Source organism: Pinus tabuliformis, chromosome X (genome assembly GCF_031772625.1).
Source record: "Pinus tabuliformis cultivar Carrire ecotype Pingquan chromosome X, CPIR1, whole genome shotgun sequence".
In the NCBI taxonomy this organism is placed as follows: Eukaryota; Viridiplantae; Streptophyta; class Pinopsida; order Pinales; family Pinaceae; genus Pinus; species Pinus tabuliformis.
Genome location: NC_142308.1, coordinates 1188653515 through 1188673457, shown reverse-complemented (window position 1 = coordinate 1188673457; position 19943 = coordinate 1188653515). Strand labels below are relative to the sequence as shown.

General features: G+C 40.3%; 1 protein-coding gene across 5 annotated transcripts in view; it reads right to left on the bottom strand.

The window, feature by feature from the left end:
- Window positions 1-19943, bottom strand: part of LOC149144199 ((S)-coclaurine N-methyltransferase-like) — a 199890-nt gene that overhangs the window by 122346 nt on the left and 57601 nt on the right. For all 5 annotated transcript variants that reach the window (XM_089446189.1, XM_089446191.1, XM_089446188.1 and 2 more), the window contains one exon: window positions 4354-4578. In XM_089446189.1, the coding sequence (XP_089302315.1) occupies window positions 4354-4578 (225 nt within the window). The remainder of the gene's footprint in view (window positions 1-4353; window positions 4579-19943) is intronic.

Genomic DNA, 19943 nt, shown 5'->3' with positions numbered 1-19943 from the left:
TGTCGTTAATTTTACAGTTCAATTTGTGCAAATTGTTTATTAAGATTGGCGGCATAAATTTTTTAGGCAATATTCCATGAAATTTGTATCCAGGATATTACATTAGACTTTTTTGGCCTTCTGAACTGAGATTAGATTCGACCTCTTCAAGGTTTGAGGCATTTGGCCCACTGAGTAGATATCTGAGGTTCTCGATCCTTTCAAAGATACTTTTCAACCATCATAGATTCACATCCTTAGTCACAGAGACTCAGTATAGTGCATCTTTCTTTAGAAGATCATGTCCTTATAAACAAAATGGGCTCCATTGATCCTTGTAGACATGATCAAGACTGTGACCTAGCTATAACACAAGAACAAATTATAAACCAAAACAAAATTGTAGCTAGTCTCTGAGATTTCTTCGGCCTTCCTTAACACAGACAATTTTTTTTCAAGTACTCCTTTCTTCACACCAAACTTTCGTCCTTATATTGAGGAGGTCGATTCTTGACCATTCATTCTTGAAATAGGGCATCTAAGGCTATTTGACAAAAGGAGCCCTAGAGAATAGCTTAGATGACTTATTTTCAGGGTTGCTCTTTAACCATAGCTCTTATACCATGTTGAATTTTAGGGCATCCTCTAGAGTGATAATTACTTATGAATTTAGTTAGTTAATCCTTTTCTTGTGATCTTTTCCATCATCAATAAATTACACAGAGGAGCTCAACAGTAAAACAAAATGCCATAAGGATCATAAAGAGACAACCACACAAAAACACAAGAAGTTACCCCAAGAAAACCCACATGGGGGAAAAACCCAACAATACTTTCCTTATAGAATCATTTCCACAAGAGAGACATCAAAGTCAAGATCATAGATATGCTGACCAGAAAGATGACAACCTTAGCAATATATAAAGAATCCAAGTCAATCCTACACAAAACTCGGTCAAAGGTCTGCAACAAGGTCTGAAATTCAGCCTCTTTCCCACAAAAATTCTGCCTAACCATAGAAAGATGCCTCAGAAAATTTTGGCCCCTTCACAGAGATTATGTTTAGCACAAAGATTCGTCCTGCTCCATAGACTCTTTGTCCTACTACTTAACCTCTTCATCCTACTCCTTAGACTTCTTCTTTTGCCTCAGATTAGGCTCTTCACTTGCCTTAAACGAATCTTGAACGAGAGATCCAAATTTCCCTTTGGATGGAGGTTAAATGACCTATTTATACAAAATTGAATGGGCCCAAATAGGTGCCTCTTGGGGCAAAGCCGACTTGATCAAAGGAGGGACAACATGGACATCTTGTGGAGCCAAAAATAAAAAATTTAAAATTCAAATTTTCTTTTGGGAAGGTCATGAAGAACATGCCTTGTTATTTTTCTTTTGACAAATACATAAATAATAAAAAAAATGTTTTGAGCATGAAGAATATGCTTTACATAGAAATATATTGTTACAAGTACATCAATGATAAAAATAATGGATTTTCTCACATTCAGTGGGGATGCATCCCAAGGGGTTAAGGAACTTTGGGATAAGTTTGTGCATAGCATGAAACTCCTTAAGATTAACTCATGTAGATGTTATATTCAAATCAATGTTGCACAACTTGTACTTGTATAAGACTCGTGTGGCTGTTGACTCGATGACTCATATAAGAATCGAGAACAACCCATATAAGACTCGACAAAAGACAAAAAAAAATATGGTAAAAATTAAGCACAAAAAGAAAAAAATTAATGACATTTCCAATCCTTAGAGGTTACACTAACCACAATATATGCAATAATTCATAACATCATCTCATAGCTATGATATTATAACATAACATATTCGATTTTTGTAAGCAAAAAAATTAGATAGTGAATAAGAAAAGGAATCATGATTCCATAATCAAAACAAAGAAAAGCAGCAAGTTCAAAATTCAAATACATATGTCATAAATGATAAGTCATAGTCTCATAATAATCTTGAGTCTCATGCACGACTACGTCTAGAATAAGCCCTCGAGGAGCTAGTGCCAATAGCCAAAGGTTGAAGGAACTGTGAGGCAGGTGTATTTGGAGTTTCCATTTGAGATGGCAAACTAGAGAGATCCTCAATCTCTTCATCAAGCCAACTCAAATCAGGGGACTCCTCCTACACAACCCAATCAGACTCTAAATCAATAATATCCAATAAAATTGGATCTAGATCCTTTGGCTGCAGTTGTTTTCTAAGCATTCAAAGGTCGTAGTAGATGAAAACCAACTTCTCCAAGCTCTCATGCTCCAACTTGTTTCTCTTTTTTCGATGGATGTGCTCAAACACCGACCAATTGCGCTCAGAAGAAGAAGTGCTACAGGGTTGACTCAAAACTTTGATGGCAAATTCTTGTAATTGTGGTGCCTCAGAGCCACAATCTATCCACCAATGAGCTAAGAAACTCAGAGCCCTAGGGCTTGTGTGTGGCTATGAAACTCAACCACAAGGCCTCAAGGCTCAGACTCAAAAAAATTTGAAACAAACAATCAAACTTCATGACGCCTACTTGGTTGTGATGAAGTTGGGTCCTATGAAGCCTCCTTTAGCCTCTTGCAAGAGCTCCTTCATTGTGCAATGGAGTCACTCAGCTCTTTCAGTCAAGACTCAACACTCAATGAATGAGAATTAGGAATGAGTCAAATGACAAGTGAATGAGAAATGAGAGGGAGGGAGGTGCTTATAAAGCATTTCCTCCCTCCATTTTCCCTTTCACTCCATCAAATCTCTAAAAAAAAAAAGGAAAAAAAAAATCAAAATTTGTTGAAGGAACTCTGCATTGGGTCCAGGAATGAGTCTTATATGGGTCCGTGTGAGTCCAATACGAGTCTTATGCGAGTCCACCGGTCAGCGTGGGTCTTATTCAAGTCAGCGTTAATAAGGGTCTTAGGCACGGGTTCTATGCTTCAGACCTGTTTTGGCATATGACTCGTGAAGACCCGTGAGTCTTGAAGGGTCTTCTAAGAGTCATGCTTCACTGATTCAAATGCTTTGTTGTTTCTATGATGGGTGATACATCTATATGGTTTGAAAGTTTCCCTGATCATAACATAGATTCTATTTAGAAATTTCAAGAAGTTTTCTTTGATAGACGGACTAATAAAATTGATGTTAGATACTTTTTGAATGCTTTAACAGAAATGAAGGAAGAGATAATGAGACTATTGATGAATTTAAGACTAGATTTGACAAGGTTGCGCAAGACTATAGCTTTTAATCTTTGAATGTGTTTTTGGAGCTTGAGCTTTAATGTATCTATATATATTGCTCCAATTCCCCAATATATATTTTAGGCACTCATCTCACTTCTCAACCACCTAAAAGCCATAAAATTGAACATTTAATTTCTTTTTTACAAATCTGAAAGTTACAGCTCAAATATCAAAATCCATATTTGAAAATAAGTCTAACAGAACACCCACCTGCACAATCTTTACCAGACTTATTTATGTTTTATAGATCTGAAAAATTATTACGACACTTTCACATTAAGAATCAGATCTAACATAAGTCAAAGCAACCTTTCCATTTCTAAGCATTTGCTAGACTTAGATTGCTTTAGGTATTCCCCTCTTTAATTAGAGGAGAGCCAACCTAAAGAGTGGTACAAGTTTATTAAGGTGACATTGGATAACCTCTCTAAGTTGTCCTTAGATTTTCACCTTGTGCATTGGGACTTCTACACCTTGGATGAGGGTTAGAGCAGTGGCTTCTTCTAAAATATTTTGAATTTTAATTTCCAAATGGCATGGTTTATTCCATGAATCTTGTGCTTGTCTCGTATATTTGCAGCCTAGCTCACTGATTTGTATGCCTTTATGTAGCTTTGTTTTGCAATAAGTTAATGTAAGATACATTTCAGAAAATGGTCCACAACGAAAGCCCATCACTCAAGGGATTCTTTTTTCTTTTGAGACAAATCAGTTAAAAGAATGTTTGGGTAAATATGCTGGTTGGAAAGGAGTAATAAATTCGTGTAACATAGACTTGGAAATTAAAACGCATTCCACAATTTCATGAATCTAGACTTAGAATTGTTTTGATACTTTTGGACCATAGAAATTTTTTGTCAAGGATTTTATATGCAAATATCACATCCTCATTATTTCTGAAATTCCACAAGTTATAACTGTCCTATATATTGTTAAAAGCCAACAGAATACCCTTCCCTTTCAGCTTATCTTTGTGCTCTATTTAACTTCAACATTATATGAATATTTTCTTGCTGCACACACATAAAAATTCGATGTGGCATTCAGGGGTGCTTCACAAGCATAATAATTATCTCATGCCACAATAATCATATTCTATTTGATGGACAATAGGATTCTCAAGTTCACATACCTACACTGCTCCTCTATAAAAAGTTTTTGTGTTTTAGAATTACAAATGCCAGTCACTTGGTTGTTTGGGTACTTTCTAGCGATATAAAGAATAAGAGATCCCCAACCACATCCAATATCTAGAATAGTTTGTCCATCTTTAACTTGTGCCCTCTCACAATATAATTCCAACATCGCTTCCTCAGCCTCATCAAGTGTACTTGTACTCCTTGTAAAATAACCACAACTGTAGACAAGGCAACAAAATAATTAGAACAAATGTCATAAAATATAGAAAAGAGATTAATTAAATTCAAATAGCAAAAAGAAAAATGAGAAATAATGGTAAAATAAATTCCTTTGCAAGAAACATGAACTCAAACTTACTCCTAGAAGATTATGCATGATGATCATAAATCAGCATAGATCTGCTTTATAGCTAATAGATAAAACCTCATCACTTGGAATTAATCTTGGCAAAAGCTCTTAGCTAGCATTTCGACATCAGGATAAAAAAATATTTAACCCTTTTATAACATGCATAGAAATGCTTTCAAAATTGAAACATTGAATCAAAATGTTATAATTTTATCCAGGTTTTGTATGGTGGAACACATGGCATGAGTCATAAAAGGATATTGGTCTGAATACTATCACTATTGTTTAGCAGTTTTACGTAAGATCTATCGATAATATTCACTACAATATCAAGCAATGTGCTCTTCAAGTACACCATATACTCTAAGGCCTTGTTATTTAAATTAATTCAAAAAGAAAAAGACTTTCATTCAATGGATTCAAAGACAAAATGCTTAATTACAAAATTAGGGATGGTTGGATTTAAGCTTTGATTGATGATCGACAACTTAGTGCATTTTCCTCAAGCCAGCCATCATGCAAGATCTTAGTGCTAGACTAATGGTGGATATTTAGATCCCGAGAAACATTTTGAACTATATTCATAACGATTGTACTCCCCTACTAAGAAAGTGATAGAAATCCATCCTTGGTCCTATTTCCCTTTAGGAAACCACCATCAGAGACACATTCATTTGGGATGGGATTTTGTTGTTGCTTTGATTGTTGATGTTTGTAGCTCGGGCAAGTAGTTTTGCATAGGCCTAAGGGTCTAGGCATGCAAAGGTTGCCTAATACAGCCGTAACCTTAGCAATTACTTTCGTGATTAAATTAATTTCTTTTACAGGACAAAAGTGAGGTAATCTAATGAAATGCAAAGGCTCTTGCTGTAATATCCCAAATGGGATATTTGACTCATTTGCAAAAATTTAACTCATCCAAAATTTCACCATAAAATTACTATTCAATTAACAGAAGATTGCCATGTTATTGAGTGCATGCAATTCAATAACACAATGAGCAGAAACAATCTCAGCTTTCATTATAATAAATAACTAAAAGAGTGTACATGATGATAGACTGAAATAGTTGAGATAGATAATCTGGTCTCGAAAACTGATCTGCTCCACTGCTGAAACCAGCCCTCAAAACTAAATTGAAATCAATCACTGCATCTTTGAATTCTGGTTGAATCCACCATGGAGACGAGGTGGGTTTTCGTCCACTCTCACCAAAATCACCCAAGGGTTTCCGTCCTAGGGCTATTGCTAAAGTAGAGAACCAACTTCTCAAGCCTCTCCACAAGAAGAAAACACCAATCCAAGATGTCCCCTAATGGCCTCCTCCTCCTCTTTTTATAGATCTGATGTACCCCTCTAGAACCTCCTATTTTATTATTATTTTAATCATGGAGCACTTTTCCCTCTTTTATTTCAATTAAAATATTCTTTTTAATGTGGGAAAAGGGTAAACTAGCCACCATGCCTCCTTAGGTCACTGCAAATCACTTCTAACCATCTCGTTCTGTAGATCTTCTCATTCTGGTTCCAACGAGCTATTACACTAAGGTGTTCTGCCAAGTATTCCCCCCTGAAATGGCACCTTAAGCATAATTAATTGAGTCAGGCCCATTAATAACTCTGTTTTTTGAAAGTTGTCGAAATGCAATGGAACAAAAGGCAAATTATGCGGATGATGGAATATACAAAGTGAATGCCATCAAACCTCATAAAAACTCCTCAAAACCCCTCCAAAAGCCCTTGGGCCCGCTGAAGACACCAACCTACACGTGTGATCTATCTGCCCCCAACTTTGAAAGTCCATCCTATCCATGCCATAAGGAACACCAAAAAAAGGAACATTACAAATGCTCTTGCCCCAAGATTGCTTTCCCTCAAGCAATCCAAACCTGTGGACTAGTCTGGTGGCCCAATGTAACTGAGACCCAATGCTCGGATCCCATACAAACCACTGAGTGATGGTATGCCTCTGTGTCAACCCACCATGAATGGACCCCTCAATGCCCGAATCCCAAACCAATCTCTGACTAAACTTGTCATCAACCAATCCTCCTGGATCCCAATGCCACCAAGAACAAGTATCAATGCTCCATGGCTCCTACTGTGCTATAACTCTAACCATGAGTGTTCCTCCATCCACCACGTACCAACTCATCAACTCTCTCCAATCCAACCCTTGGCATAGACCAAGGTCAATCTCACCATGTTGATGTTGTGCTGAAATACTGATGAGTGGCCAGCCTACATCCTGCTGCCAACTGGAGCATGTAGTATCCCTCACATCTAAGGGCTCTTGCAGTGCAATTCTCCTGACTAAAGATGATACTCCATCAATAGGGTACCAGCTCATGGTCTCCCGCCAATCCAATGCATAGACACTTGTGTAAGAAACAAGTCGATTAGGCTTATATGGGTCCCTACTTAGCTCAGGATGCTCTATCTGGTCAATCAACAAGATTTGTCGAAAGAAATTTTCCCCTCGCTCTATAATAGGCAAAAGTGGGCAAGATGTGCTACAAGCCCTATCTATGTACTCCTAGAGAGGGTTGCTCCCTGAAAGTACTGCAGCTTTGTCAGCTGCCTGTGCAAGTACCTGCACCTCATAAGTGGGTCATCCCAAAGACGGATGCACCACCATCTCAAAAAGATCCACCCTCATCTAGCTAGAAACTCCACGCTCCTCGAGTCTACGAACCTCCTGCAAAACTATCCCGTCAGACCCTCGCACCTCCTGAGGATATGTGTCTGCAGATACTGCCACCCTGCTAGCTGTGTATACATCTGCTTGCTCCTCATCAGTGGCTGACCCTAAGGGTGGTTGTCCATCCTCCTCCATCACGGGATCAATATGAACTTCCAACTAGCTCTCCTCAAAAGGCTCATCATGCATACTGTGCGCATCCTCCTCCTCAGCTGACTCATGCTCCACCATATGCTACTCATGCTAACTCATCACTGGTGACTCATCATCCTGAATGTCCCCCATAGGGTCCATTGACTGATCATTATATAAATCTGGCCTATTGTCAACAACTCTACATGACTCATGCTCCTCAAAGGCATCCTCGTATGACCCATGGGCTCATCCAGAGAAGAGTCCTCATCCTGAAAGACAAAAGGAATATCTTCTTGCTCTACCTCTGCCATCTCCTTTGCATCTCTCAAGCATGAGTGGTCACGTCCCCGAGGTTCTTTGCAAATGAAACAAAGAACCTTCCTCCTTAACTCATTCTTGTTGCATGGTCCACCAATCCTGAGCAGTTCCTCCCTGGTCAATTGTCTCCAGAACAATCTAATATTCTGCTCAACCAACATTTCGGCTAGCTCATGAGCAACGGGCGAGACTGTTTGTTCCTCTCTCCAAATGGCCAACAACTTAGGCTATAACTTCTTGCAGATGGCATCACGATCTCCCATTACTGAAGACAAGATGGATTACATGTGTGCTTTGACCATGTCTGGATGATGTTTCTTAATGCTGAAAAAGGATTGGAACATTTGAAGAATCAGGTCATCACACTCTAGATCAAACATGATGTCATAGGTTCGGAGTTTGGCCATATCTTCCAAAATCCGGAGCTTTTTCCCAAAGGTAAGACCCACAGTGTTATCCAAGTCCTGAAAGGTCTCTACTATCAATCTGAAAACTCTCCTCATAACATCATCGTTGTAAGGAGGTATAGGTGCGATCAACCTCATAATGTTAATAAGACGGGATGCAACTGGAAGCCTGACCCCTTCACAAGGTTCCTCCAAGAACTTGTGTTGTATGAGAACAGATGGTTTTAGAGCCCAAATTAGTTTCTTCCCCTCTAATTGGTTCACTTTGGAAAGGAGTCAATCCAGTTCATCTAGTTTGAAAAGAACTTTCCATGTGACCCTCATGTGCTTCAAATATGTCCCAAGTGCAAGGATTTTGTGCCCTAATTCCTGCCCCTTCTGCAAATATTTTGGCATTTCTTGCTGGAGAAGAGTGTGTATCCCTTTTGAGAATTGTTTGTTGTTTTGTGTGGGTTTTTGGTCCAATGTTGCATTATGGTTCCACGGGTCGTTGTTTAGTTTTTCCAATTTATTTAGGAGTTTTGTGAGTTTCTCCATGGTTTCAGCTCAATGAGGACAAGTATATGTCTCATACACAATAATACAACAATAACAGTACAACAATTCCCTCCCATCTAGTCTCAAGGCTTTAACTTTTTCATTGTTGCCTTCTGTCAATCAATTTAATTGTGCATTGTTGTAGGTGTTTTATTAAAATTATCATCTCAGAAAAATAAAATGCACCCAATTGTGGCCTCCATGTAATTCAAATTGATATATTCAATACCCAAAAATTGCAGACAATTGATATACATGTAACTTTTACCACACAACACCACAGAAAGCAAGTTCTAGAAAATACACAAGAAAGCAGAAAAATGAAACCTGCTTTATTAGTTTATCTCCCCACTGCTCCTTTGTTATGGAAACCTTTATAATCCAGCAAAAATCACCCAGATTTGGTCCTTGAGTTGGCACGCAATTCCCAAATAAGTTTGCAGCAGATTGGGTACACACAAGGGAAAGATATCCTTTCATGACGCTGCCAGGGAGGAAATGCAAGCCTCTAGGACGATACAGCCAGCTATAGCCTAACAGTGTTCATGTCCTCAGAGGAACAGTAGCTCGAGTCTCCAATTAGATGGTCCTCACGAATAGCAAGGAAATATGATAATCAATTTTGCATGCAAATATTAGTCCAGGCTCTCTTTTAATGCACCTCGTTCACCCGCGGGCCTCTCGAGATAGTAGTAGTGGAACCTGGGCCCCACACAATATCATGTACGTGCCTTCGCACTTACTTTCGGACAATGATTCAGTGGTTATCTTCACTTACACTTTATATTTTGTTATTCGCACAGCCAATTCGTGCTTTGTCTTCAACAATGGTCAATCGGGTTGATCACCATTTGCAGGTATAGGTAAATACTCCAATTGCTCTTTTCATTCATATGCAAGTACACGATGAGATTCGACGAGTAATCAAACGAGTTTGTTCTCGGCTGATTACCATCTCTAGTAAAAACAATTTGGCTTGATGGTGGTAGAGCGCAATCTTTAACAAGTAACCAACTTGTCAGTAGAAATTTGACTCTCGGCCCACGCGATTTCAAGTTCCACCAATTTTAAACACCTGATCCATGCACAGGATACATGTAATTTCGGACATATTCCCAGTCAACTCAATATATCTTTTCAATGGTGGTTTGACCCAACAATGAAGAATTTCTATATTGCCCCTGACAAGCCATTTACACTACAGCCTTGAATAACATAGCACCCTTGCAATTTTGTCCTGGAGAAATTTATGCAAGTGGCCTGAGACGAGTTTAGCAATTACACAATGATTTGTGCTTTGGTTGCACGTATTCTCACCTGCCACCTCGACTCAGTGCAAATTACCATATGTGACATGCTACGTAGGATTGGGCCCCGCCTAGTTTGTTTTATAATCATTGGACTTTACCAAGGTCAGTGACCACTTCGCCTGTGAATGGGTGCAAAGAGACGTCGCCCTAAGAATTTGACCCGATAAACGATTGCAACCCTTACGATTTAAAATTTCGGTTGCATGCAATCGTGAACCCTTTAACGTCTCCGACAACACGACTGCAACTATTTCTCACTCGTTTTACCACGAGCAATGCCAGTGCAGACTTAGACGCATTCACCACTACGGGAATATACAATCCTTGCTACAACGATGGATCAAATTAGTCACAACCTTCTTTCTTTCTTTTTCTTTGGTGGTTGTAGCATTCACGTTGGATCAAAATTGTCGATCAATTAAGATCGATTCAACCATAATCAAGGATCAACCTAGAACCCTTCAATATTTTCTTTTGGAAATTGATGATGCAGAGGCAGGGTGTTGTGGCAGGAAGTGAGCACTAGAACACATTCCTCACTAAGAGGGAGTGTTAGTTTTTGTAGCATCTGATGTATTCTAGCCACGAAATTTGGTTGAGAGGCTAGAATACATGAGATCTCCAAAACCCAGAAATCGTTTTTGGAAATTCCGCCTAGAAATGACTTAATTAGACTATTAACCAATTTTTAAATATTTCCTAAGTCTAAACATAGGGAATATGGTTAATTAATTAGTATTTATTAAGTCAATGCGAGAATCTTCTAGAAACTCACTCAGATCAATCCAAAGATGATCCTAGCCATCAATTATGTTTTAATCTTGGTCGTGGGTGCTCCAACAGAGGATTATAAGAGGAGGTCGATGTGGTGATGGAGAAATCACCTGAAGCAATTGAGCAGAGTAGCGTCGAGGCTAACGCAGAGGGCCAGAGGGCTAAGTTTCTGAAGGCATGTTGTGTCAGGGATTGCTTGTGGGGTGAGGAAATTCATCACTAGATTTTTGCTAATATTTTTCTCTAAAGGATTGCCAAATTTTGGCATCCAGTTGTACTCAGAATTTCTCACTCCTGCATAATAATAAAACCCTCAACTGCTGCACCAGTTTTCCCGCATTGGGTTTTTCCAAGGACTTTTGTCCAAAAATAATTGCGTTAATTTTATGTGTGTGTGCTAGCATTTCTCAATTTCCAGCGCATTATTTTTCCACGGTATTTTAGTTGTGAAGGTTGCAATGTGTTTATTTCGATATTTGTCGTAGCAGATAAACTGTTAATTAATTATCAATTAGGAGAAATAATACCAGTTGCTGCAATAGGATTCCATATTGGAATTTTCACATGGATCACTAAGTCTTCCATTGTATGGTGAGGCAGGTTTTTCTAGTTGCAGCTCAGGATCAGGAATAACCATGGATGGGTAGATATTGACATCATAGAGATACCTAGGCAGGATGAGCTTGGCCTTCATCGATATTTTGCCATCAAGTTTCAGGGGAGGAGGATACAGTGTGTGCACGATGGGCAGTCTGTTAGAGTCAGAGTGGCGCAGCGATAGCATGGTGGCACCCTTCTGAGACTAGCATGGGACCCGGGCATCACAACACTTGACAGCTCAGCGACCTTTAGGGATGAGTTGGTTGCTACAAGGGGAGATCACTTAGATCTTCCATTGGGCTTTAGTGACTCGTCTATGGCGTGGGGGACTTCATTAGCATGGCAGGTTGGTTAGCAGAAGGATATCAGGAGGATCTCATGCGGGAGAGACTTCGTCCCCATAGGGATTCGGTTGTATCTTCAAGAGTTTACTCTTGGTGTGCATAAGGTGGACTACTCGGTAGGCGAGCTTCATGGGAAGTTGGACAGAGTCCTACATTATCATGATGCTCTACTTATTGATAGTATTCAGAGGGCATCTGGAGCTTATACCTGGTTGGATAGAGGGTGGAGCAAGGGATGCTTCATGTTGATCAGGATGGCTTGGGATTCTAGAATCAAGGGATTCCTTGATGATAGGATAGTGCATGGGACAGGGATGACTCAGTGGCACATTTTGGATCATGGTATTATTTGCAGTGACTGTTTGGGCCAAAAGATAGTGGAAACACTTGTTTAGGCATTGCTTAAGGACAAGCAATTTTTTACGAGGAGGACTATAATATCCCCAATTTTGTGAACTTGATAATTTTGCCCAATTTTGGTAATATTAATTAAAAGGAGAAAATATTATTTTGGAGAAGTTGACAAGTATTATTTATTGGATATTGGCAGCAAATTATTAATTTACTAAAATGAAGGAAAAAGTCACTAAGTGGAAGATGGCCTGCACCAATAAAACAATAATTAAAAGGGAGTCTAGAAGCATGGGGAGAAATTATATAAGAGAAGTGTTGTTTAGCACAGGAGTTCCAAGCAGAATTCTACCCTCATTTTGGAGAACTTTGAGTGTCTCCTTACTCAGGGAAATTTGGCGAGCTCAATTCAAATTTTCCATTGGGCATATTTGCAGGTTATTACAGCTAGTATGTGTTTCTTCCAGGGCCCAGAAGTGGTTCGAATTACTTACGGGGAGATTAGTTACGGAGGAGAAAAACATCGAAGGATTTGCAAGTGTTTTCCATTACTTTATCTAGAGATTTTGTGGTGATTAGTAGGGTTGAGTTTGAGGGAATACTTGGGGCCAAAATTCTACATTTATGGAAGTGCACAGTGGTCTCCAGGTAGGCTTGCACAAGGTCTGGAGGAATAGAGGTTGAGGAAAGATAAGGGTCGGAGATTGGAGGTATACCTAAAGGGAGAATTTAGCTATAGTTGGGAGAGATTTCGAGTGGTGTATTTGGGCTTAATTCAACAGCATCAAGACTGTGGGACGTTTTCTAACCAAATTGGGCAATTTGCACTTGTTGGGGGTCACCGGGAATTGGTGGATTCAGCCCAAACCCTTTCTGAGTTTTTGTGGGTTTATTGAGAGGAGTCTCCAACTTATTTTACAGATTTTTTCGAGTGATATTCAAGCTTGAAATCCTCATACTTATAGCAAGGCGAATTGCTAGTTAGATGGGGAATTTGCATCACTTTGTGGGTTCAATTTTGGCCTAGAGATAGGCCAAACCTTTTCTGGGTATTTTCGAGTTTGAGGGGAGGAGATCGTGGGTCCATTTTAGGCATTATTTTGAGTAGAATTTCCAGTTTCATTTGGTAGTCTATGGGATATTTTCTAGGCAGTGTGCATTGTCAGTTTGGAGCCATTTCAGTGGTTGGGTCAGCAAGTTTTCACCTGGGGTTCGCATAGAAATCCCAGGTTCCATTGTTCTTACTCATTATGTACTCAGATTCCCATTGATTAATAAAATGGCTCAGTTATTCTGCTTATTTTCTATGATGTTTGGATTTGGGTGATTGGAATTTAATTTTAATTGTTTTTCCTACTTCATGTTTTTGGTATTTACTATTCTTTTCCATTTAGGAATATTACATTCTTCCTGCATCACTATTTTATTTGTTTCACTAACTTCTTAGATGAGGATGTGATCCATCTTAAGGATCATCAAGATGCAGAATAGTATAGGAAGAGCAAGCTCCTAGAGGGAGCTAGTGTTGAAAACTTTAGAGGGAGCTGGAGCAGGAGCCACTCTTTCATCTAGTGCAAGATGATAATCCTGCTTCATCACCAAGTACACTTTCATTATGATTATTTATTTATTACTCTTACTCTTGTTCTATGGTCACAAGTACATCTGATGATTGTGAGGATCAAGCCCTCTATATCAAATATTGAGGACGATACAGAGCCATCCCATGACTTATGAAATGGACAAGAGCTCAAGATCTTAGAGGAAAGATTGTAGTCTCACCAATTGATTGAAGGAGCTTCCTATTCAAAGGAAGTAAATTAGGGACAACAAAATGATATGATGCAGAGATCGAAATGTCCATAAAAGGACTATTCTCGATATCTGAGATATATCAACGTCTGATGGTACCTCAATATGGTTCTAATTATGATAAGAGATATGCTCTCAAAGGAAAAAGGCTATCCTATCTCCTGTTGCATAATGCCTCAAATATATGTGAAGTGAGCTTCCCCTTGATGTACTTGCAGAATTTTGAGATGCATGAGTAAAGGACTCATGATTGCAGATTGAAGAAAGCCTCCTATACTCTAGCAGGTTCCATGGGCTTGGCAGGATGGAATGATGAACATTTCATGTGACCTCTAATCTCTCTTATTAAAGGTATGTCTTTGATATTTGATTTGATCTCTGACAGGATCAAGATCATTTCAACATTTAGTGCCAAAGGGAGTTGACCTTTACACCCAAGATGATTCCACTTCTTGAGATCAAAAGTGTAACAAAAGGAAGATGAGGGCTTCCTTGTCAAGGGAAGCTTGTTGGCAGAGACTTGGCATAATAGGTTTACACTGAAGCAATTGAGAGAGCCTCCTCTTCAAATACAATTTTGATGAATTCCCACGATGAGTTGACAATTAGATGAATTATTGAATTGCATTATGTTCTTTGAAGCTTGGATATGTATTCTGGTATGTTGCATACGTTGGTAATTTACGATCTGAGAATGTTTGTTGGTTACTTGAGACTATATGGATATGTTGATGATATTGAGCACATCTGAGTGTTGTCTTAGGTCAGCCATGATATCCAGGATGAGATAGGCACTGTAATTTGTTGCTTTGAGTGGCAGTATGCATTGATGCTAGCATAAATGAGCAATCTCTTTGAAGTAGTTTGAAGTTTGAACAGATGCTCGGCTTGACTATGATATACCATGGCATATTGTGGGATCCGACATGCAGAAAATCCTGGGTTCCATGACAGGTCCAAGCACATTGAAATTAGATATCACTATATCTGAGATATTTTGCAGAGAGAAGATATGAGACTCCATCACATTTTGATTGATGAACAAACAAACAAATGGATTCTTGAGTTGCAGCATGTAAGCTTGAGGTTGACCCGATATTCTCTAAGTATCATGCATTATGGCCAGGACTAACAGTCATAAGCCTAGTGAAGGCACTGATGAGAGGAAGGGGTCCCGGTTGATCGAGAACAGTGATCATAGCTCTTCCCCCCTGTTGAGCTCCCAATGTGAGGAATGGAGAAGTAAGGGCTCCTAGGGTTGAGGGCACTCTAGACAATAGTATAGGGTGTGATCCTTACCCCTGTGGTAAGTCGATCTCGTCTATTGTCGTTGTAGGGTGTTTGTGTGATCCTTGTAATTTATGACAAATGGGTATCTCCCCCTACCATCAAGTCTGGGACTTGGTAGAGTATACCCGAGTTGGCATCCTACCCACAAGTCAGAATTGTTGGGATTGGTCCTCCCCATCTGGCCAATGGGTTGAGGTGACTTGAGATAGTGTGTGATCCTTACCCAACCTAGTAATTCAATCTCGGTCAAGTCGCGGGATGCAGGTGTTTTTCCACTTGACTCTTGAGGTTCTAGATGCAGGATCAATGGACAATAGGACAAAGTGTGATCCTTAAGTTGATCTCGCCTATTGTCATAGGTCAATAGGATAAAGTGTGATGTTTGCCTTTGCAGTAAGTAGATCTCGTCTATTGTCCTTGGATATAGGGTGGTAGTCATAGCTCCCCTATGGTGATTCTTCTTCTTTAGATAGAGACATCATTGTTAGGTTGATGATCAAAGGAGAGACAAGTTAAGGCGAGATGTGATGATATGGTTATCTTGTTGAAGTAGTTGGGATGAAGGTCATGGGACTTGACCTAGAGGCTAGTAGGGTTTGGAGGATCCAATCGATCTCCCCTACAGTCAGTGATTGATTATTCTTCTTCATGAAACAAAATGAAATGAGATGAGACAAGATGAGTCATGATACATCAAGCATGTACATCTAAGATGAGACTTATAATGTAAATGGAAATTCCTCCCTAGATGAGAGGGAGTGTTCAAAATTGGGCAACTTCGGGATGAACTTCCCTAGGGAAACCCTACTTCCCAAAAGGGAAGCCCATCATACCCAAAGAGAATTCAAATTGGGCAAAGGAAAATATTATTATAATGTTTAGTCAAAACCATTAGGCAAGCAATTTCTTAAAAGATAATATTAATATATATATATATATATATATAGATGATCTTATTTGGAGCAAATTCAAATATATGCAACTCCCTCCATAATTTCAAAGTTGGCTTGAGCCAAGGTTACGTCAAATAACTCCTCATCAAACTATATAAAAGGGATCACTTAGATCTCAATTGCACATCCATCAAGCTTAGAGAAAATCGCATTAGTCTGTGTGGCTCACATAGCAAAGACTCAAATACGATAATCTCTATGGTTAGAATCTAAGATTTACATTCTACGCTCGCAACACTATAATGATTACTCGTAGCACTATAACAATTGCTCTGGTCTTGCTTACCCTCTATTTGTCTCACATGACTATAATGGTTGTTATGGTCTTGCATTTTCTACCTTGCTCTTCAGTATGTATGGTCTTGTATTGCAGAGGATTGTTGTCTCGTATTTGCAGAAGTTGTCACATATATATTCGCACAATGATTTTGGCTCATGCAAATCTCAGTGATAGGGTCTCGTTATATCTTCATGACATGATCTCAATGACAAGGTCTCGATATTGTACATTGACATGGTCCCTTCAGCATACCCAGCAACAATCCCAACTCCAGGGATATCTTGAAGAACTAGGTAAAGGAGCTGGCCAAATTCAGGATGACATCCAACTAGGTTTACAAGATGAAGATACTGTGGAAGGCGTATCAATACTTGGTCATCTTTGCATGTCGCTTGTATGGCCAAGAGAGCATGGAGACCTTCCCACAAAGTTGGGTGATCGCGTTGGACCAACTAGCCAGTGAAGGCAAAGCATGCAACTGGTCCAACATGTTGGCTCACAGGCTGAAGGAACAGGTAACAAGAGCTCGACAGCCGCCCAAAGGTCAGCAAGTAGAAATCTACATGTCCGCTTACATCTTGGATGCAATCTGTGCTCGTCAAGAGTTCTCAGGCTTGAAGTGGGCATGGACATCGACGGAGACCTCTGTGAACACTTATTGTAAAATGTTGTCCGAATGCAGCTTCAGAGGAGTTATCACACAATTGTCAGATCATTTTGTCACCCCGGTGTACAAGATGATATTTGAATAGGATCCACCTTGCATGTTGAAGGCAGCAATGGAGGCACTAATCAACATAGCAGATTGGTATGCCTCACCATCCGGCACCTTCATACGGATGTACAGTGCGGAGAAGCCTCTGCATGTTCTACCAAAGTTTGCCTTGGATAATCTTGTCATGCAGGAAGTATCATACCACATCTCGGCAGGATTGTCAGCTAGGCTACACCGGAAGAAGAAGGTACCTTGGCCCGCTCTTCCATTGCGGATCGGGTTATACGAGATACGGAATTTCAAGCATGCAGATGTCGAAGCAGAGGAGATCAAGAAATATCCATTCGACACCCGAAGCTATAATCCGTATGACCCGCATTGTTTTGTAAAATATCACTGCACGAGAGTACAATTTTACTGGATCCACAGGGCATGTCATTGGGCGGAGGAGGACCCATGGAGATATTGTTACAGCTTCTCAAGGCCCAATGAACCGGTTGGCATTGCTATGGAATGGTTAGCGAAGCAGCATCCAGGAGAGCACCAGCAGCAGCAGTAGTAGAGGTAAACATACCAGCGCGGGACAAAGGCAAGAGGAAGATTGTTGCTAGCGGAGGCAGAGCAAACTGCAAGTTCTGAGCAAACCCACTTGTGCAGAAAACAACTTTAGAAATAGAGGTGAAGAGGCAACATCAAATAGGAGGAACATGCAAAGGCAGAGAGAAAAACAGAGAATGGAGGAAATAGAGGAGTTGCATGAGTTGAAGGAGCAACTCCGAAAGGAACAAGAGTTGCACAGACAGGAGAAGGAAGCACAGCAAGAATAGGTACAACAAGGGGTGCAACATGTACAGACAGACGAAATTGTGCCCGTACAAGTAGTCGACTCATCCGAACAGCTGGCACCAAGTAGGCAAGGTGAGCAGTCGCAGGAGCAGGACTTTGCTCAAGAGATTGAACAAGCACTTGAGCAGATGGATACGGACATGGAGCAACAGGAGTTAGAGCAAGACATCGACCTCATGCCTCACCACCAAGAGGTCGACCCACCAGCTTCACTGGATCCAGAAGCAGAGCAAGTCCCAAGCGACCAAGGAGACACTGAAATCCTTGGAGACAATCTGGAGGGAGAGATGCACAACATCTCATTCGATGAGTCCCAACATAGAGTTGTGCAATCTCGCAGAGTGTCAACTCCAGATGATCACACATCTCCTGCGCAATTTGAGGAACGAGTGATCGTGTCTGACGTGCGCAAGCATCCAACAGCATTGGTCGATGCTACCAGAGCATATGCCGAAGCCACTAGCTCGAGTGTTCGCTTCTTGATAGTTGAGAACAAGCAAATGGCTAAGGAGTTATAGATAGCCAAGCAAGGAGGAGAATTGGTTACAATATTCGCCTGAGCAGAGTTGAAGAAGGCAATACTGGATGAAGTATTGTCCCTTGACACAGTCATGCGGGCGTTGTATTCCAAGTTTAGTACCATGCATAAGGCAGTTGTCCATCTCAATGGCTGGCAGCAGTGATGTGCTAGAAGAGCACGTATCTTATCGAATGTGCATGTTGTTGTTGATTACATGCAAACATGGACAATGAGATACAAGGGAGCCCCATTACACTTGCCCAAGATGATGAAGCCCAGAGCAGTTGAGCTGAAGGCATGCATCCGGAGTCAAATCCGGAACTATGAAGATCTCCCACAGCTCATCACTAGTCTACAGGCTTCCCATGCACGAGTATTCAAGAGTATGGATGTTGTTGTGCGCGCACATGTGATCCCATCTATTGGGACACTCACCTAGGCAAAGACAAAGGCACAGGTCTGACTGGAGCTTGACTCGTACTTTGATGAGTTGATGCGCATAGCCACTAGCCCAGACTTGGTGATCAGTGCAAACACCATGCATCAGTATGTCGCTAGTCCGGCCACACTCAAGACAATGATGCACATGTTATCAGACGAGTTGGACAGAGGAGCTCGAGCAGTGTACCCGGATGCTATGGAGGCAAGAGTTCGTTTCTAGAAAGATGTCACCTTAGAGTACACGGACACCATCACGGACTACCGAGCTTGGCATCAGTTCGCTATTGTCGACCACCGTGAAGATGTCGAAGAGTTGGTCTTCCCACAGTTGTCCGAGTCATAGTGATGTCTTGCATGGCTTGCTCAAGCCTATTTTGTCTCACATGGGTACATGTGCAGATTGTATGTAATGTCTTGTCAAGTGTAAGTTCAAGTGTCGATAGTTGGATGTAACAGTGATAGAGTAGATGAAGAGTCATGAGGGTAGATGAACTGTCACAAAGGGGAATGTCAAGGGTCACCCCACCCTTTGCTATATACAGCCCCTCATAACTCATTGTAGAGGCTTTTGGTCAGACAAGCTTCTGATAGGAATATCTTAGAGAAAGCTTGGAGAGTATTGTATCGAGCCTTGGCTAATCCACTATGTAGATTTAGTATATCACTTTGGAGGAGCAGGCGACAGTGAATGTAACATTCCGCTGTCAGAACTAGTGGTTGGTCATGGTTGTATTGTATGATTGGAACTTACACTTCTTAATATAACATAGCCAGCACGTTTCATGCATATGTCGTATTGTATTTCAGCTATCTTGTTTACTCTAAATGATATATGTATCTGTTTGCTTACGCATGCATGTGTACCTATTTTATGTATATGTATGTATGAATCTTACTGAA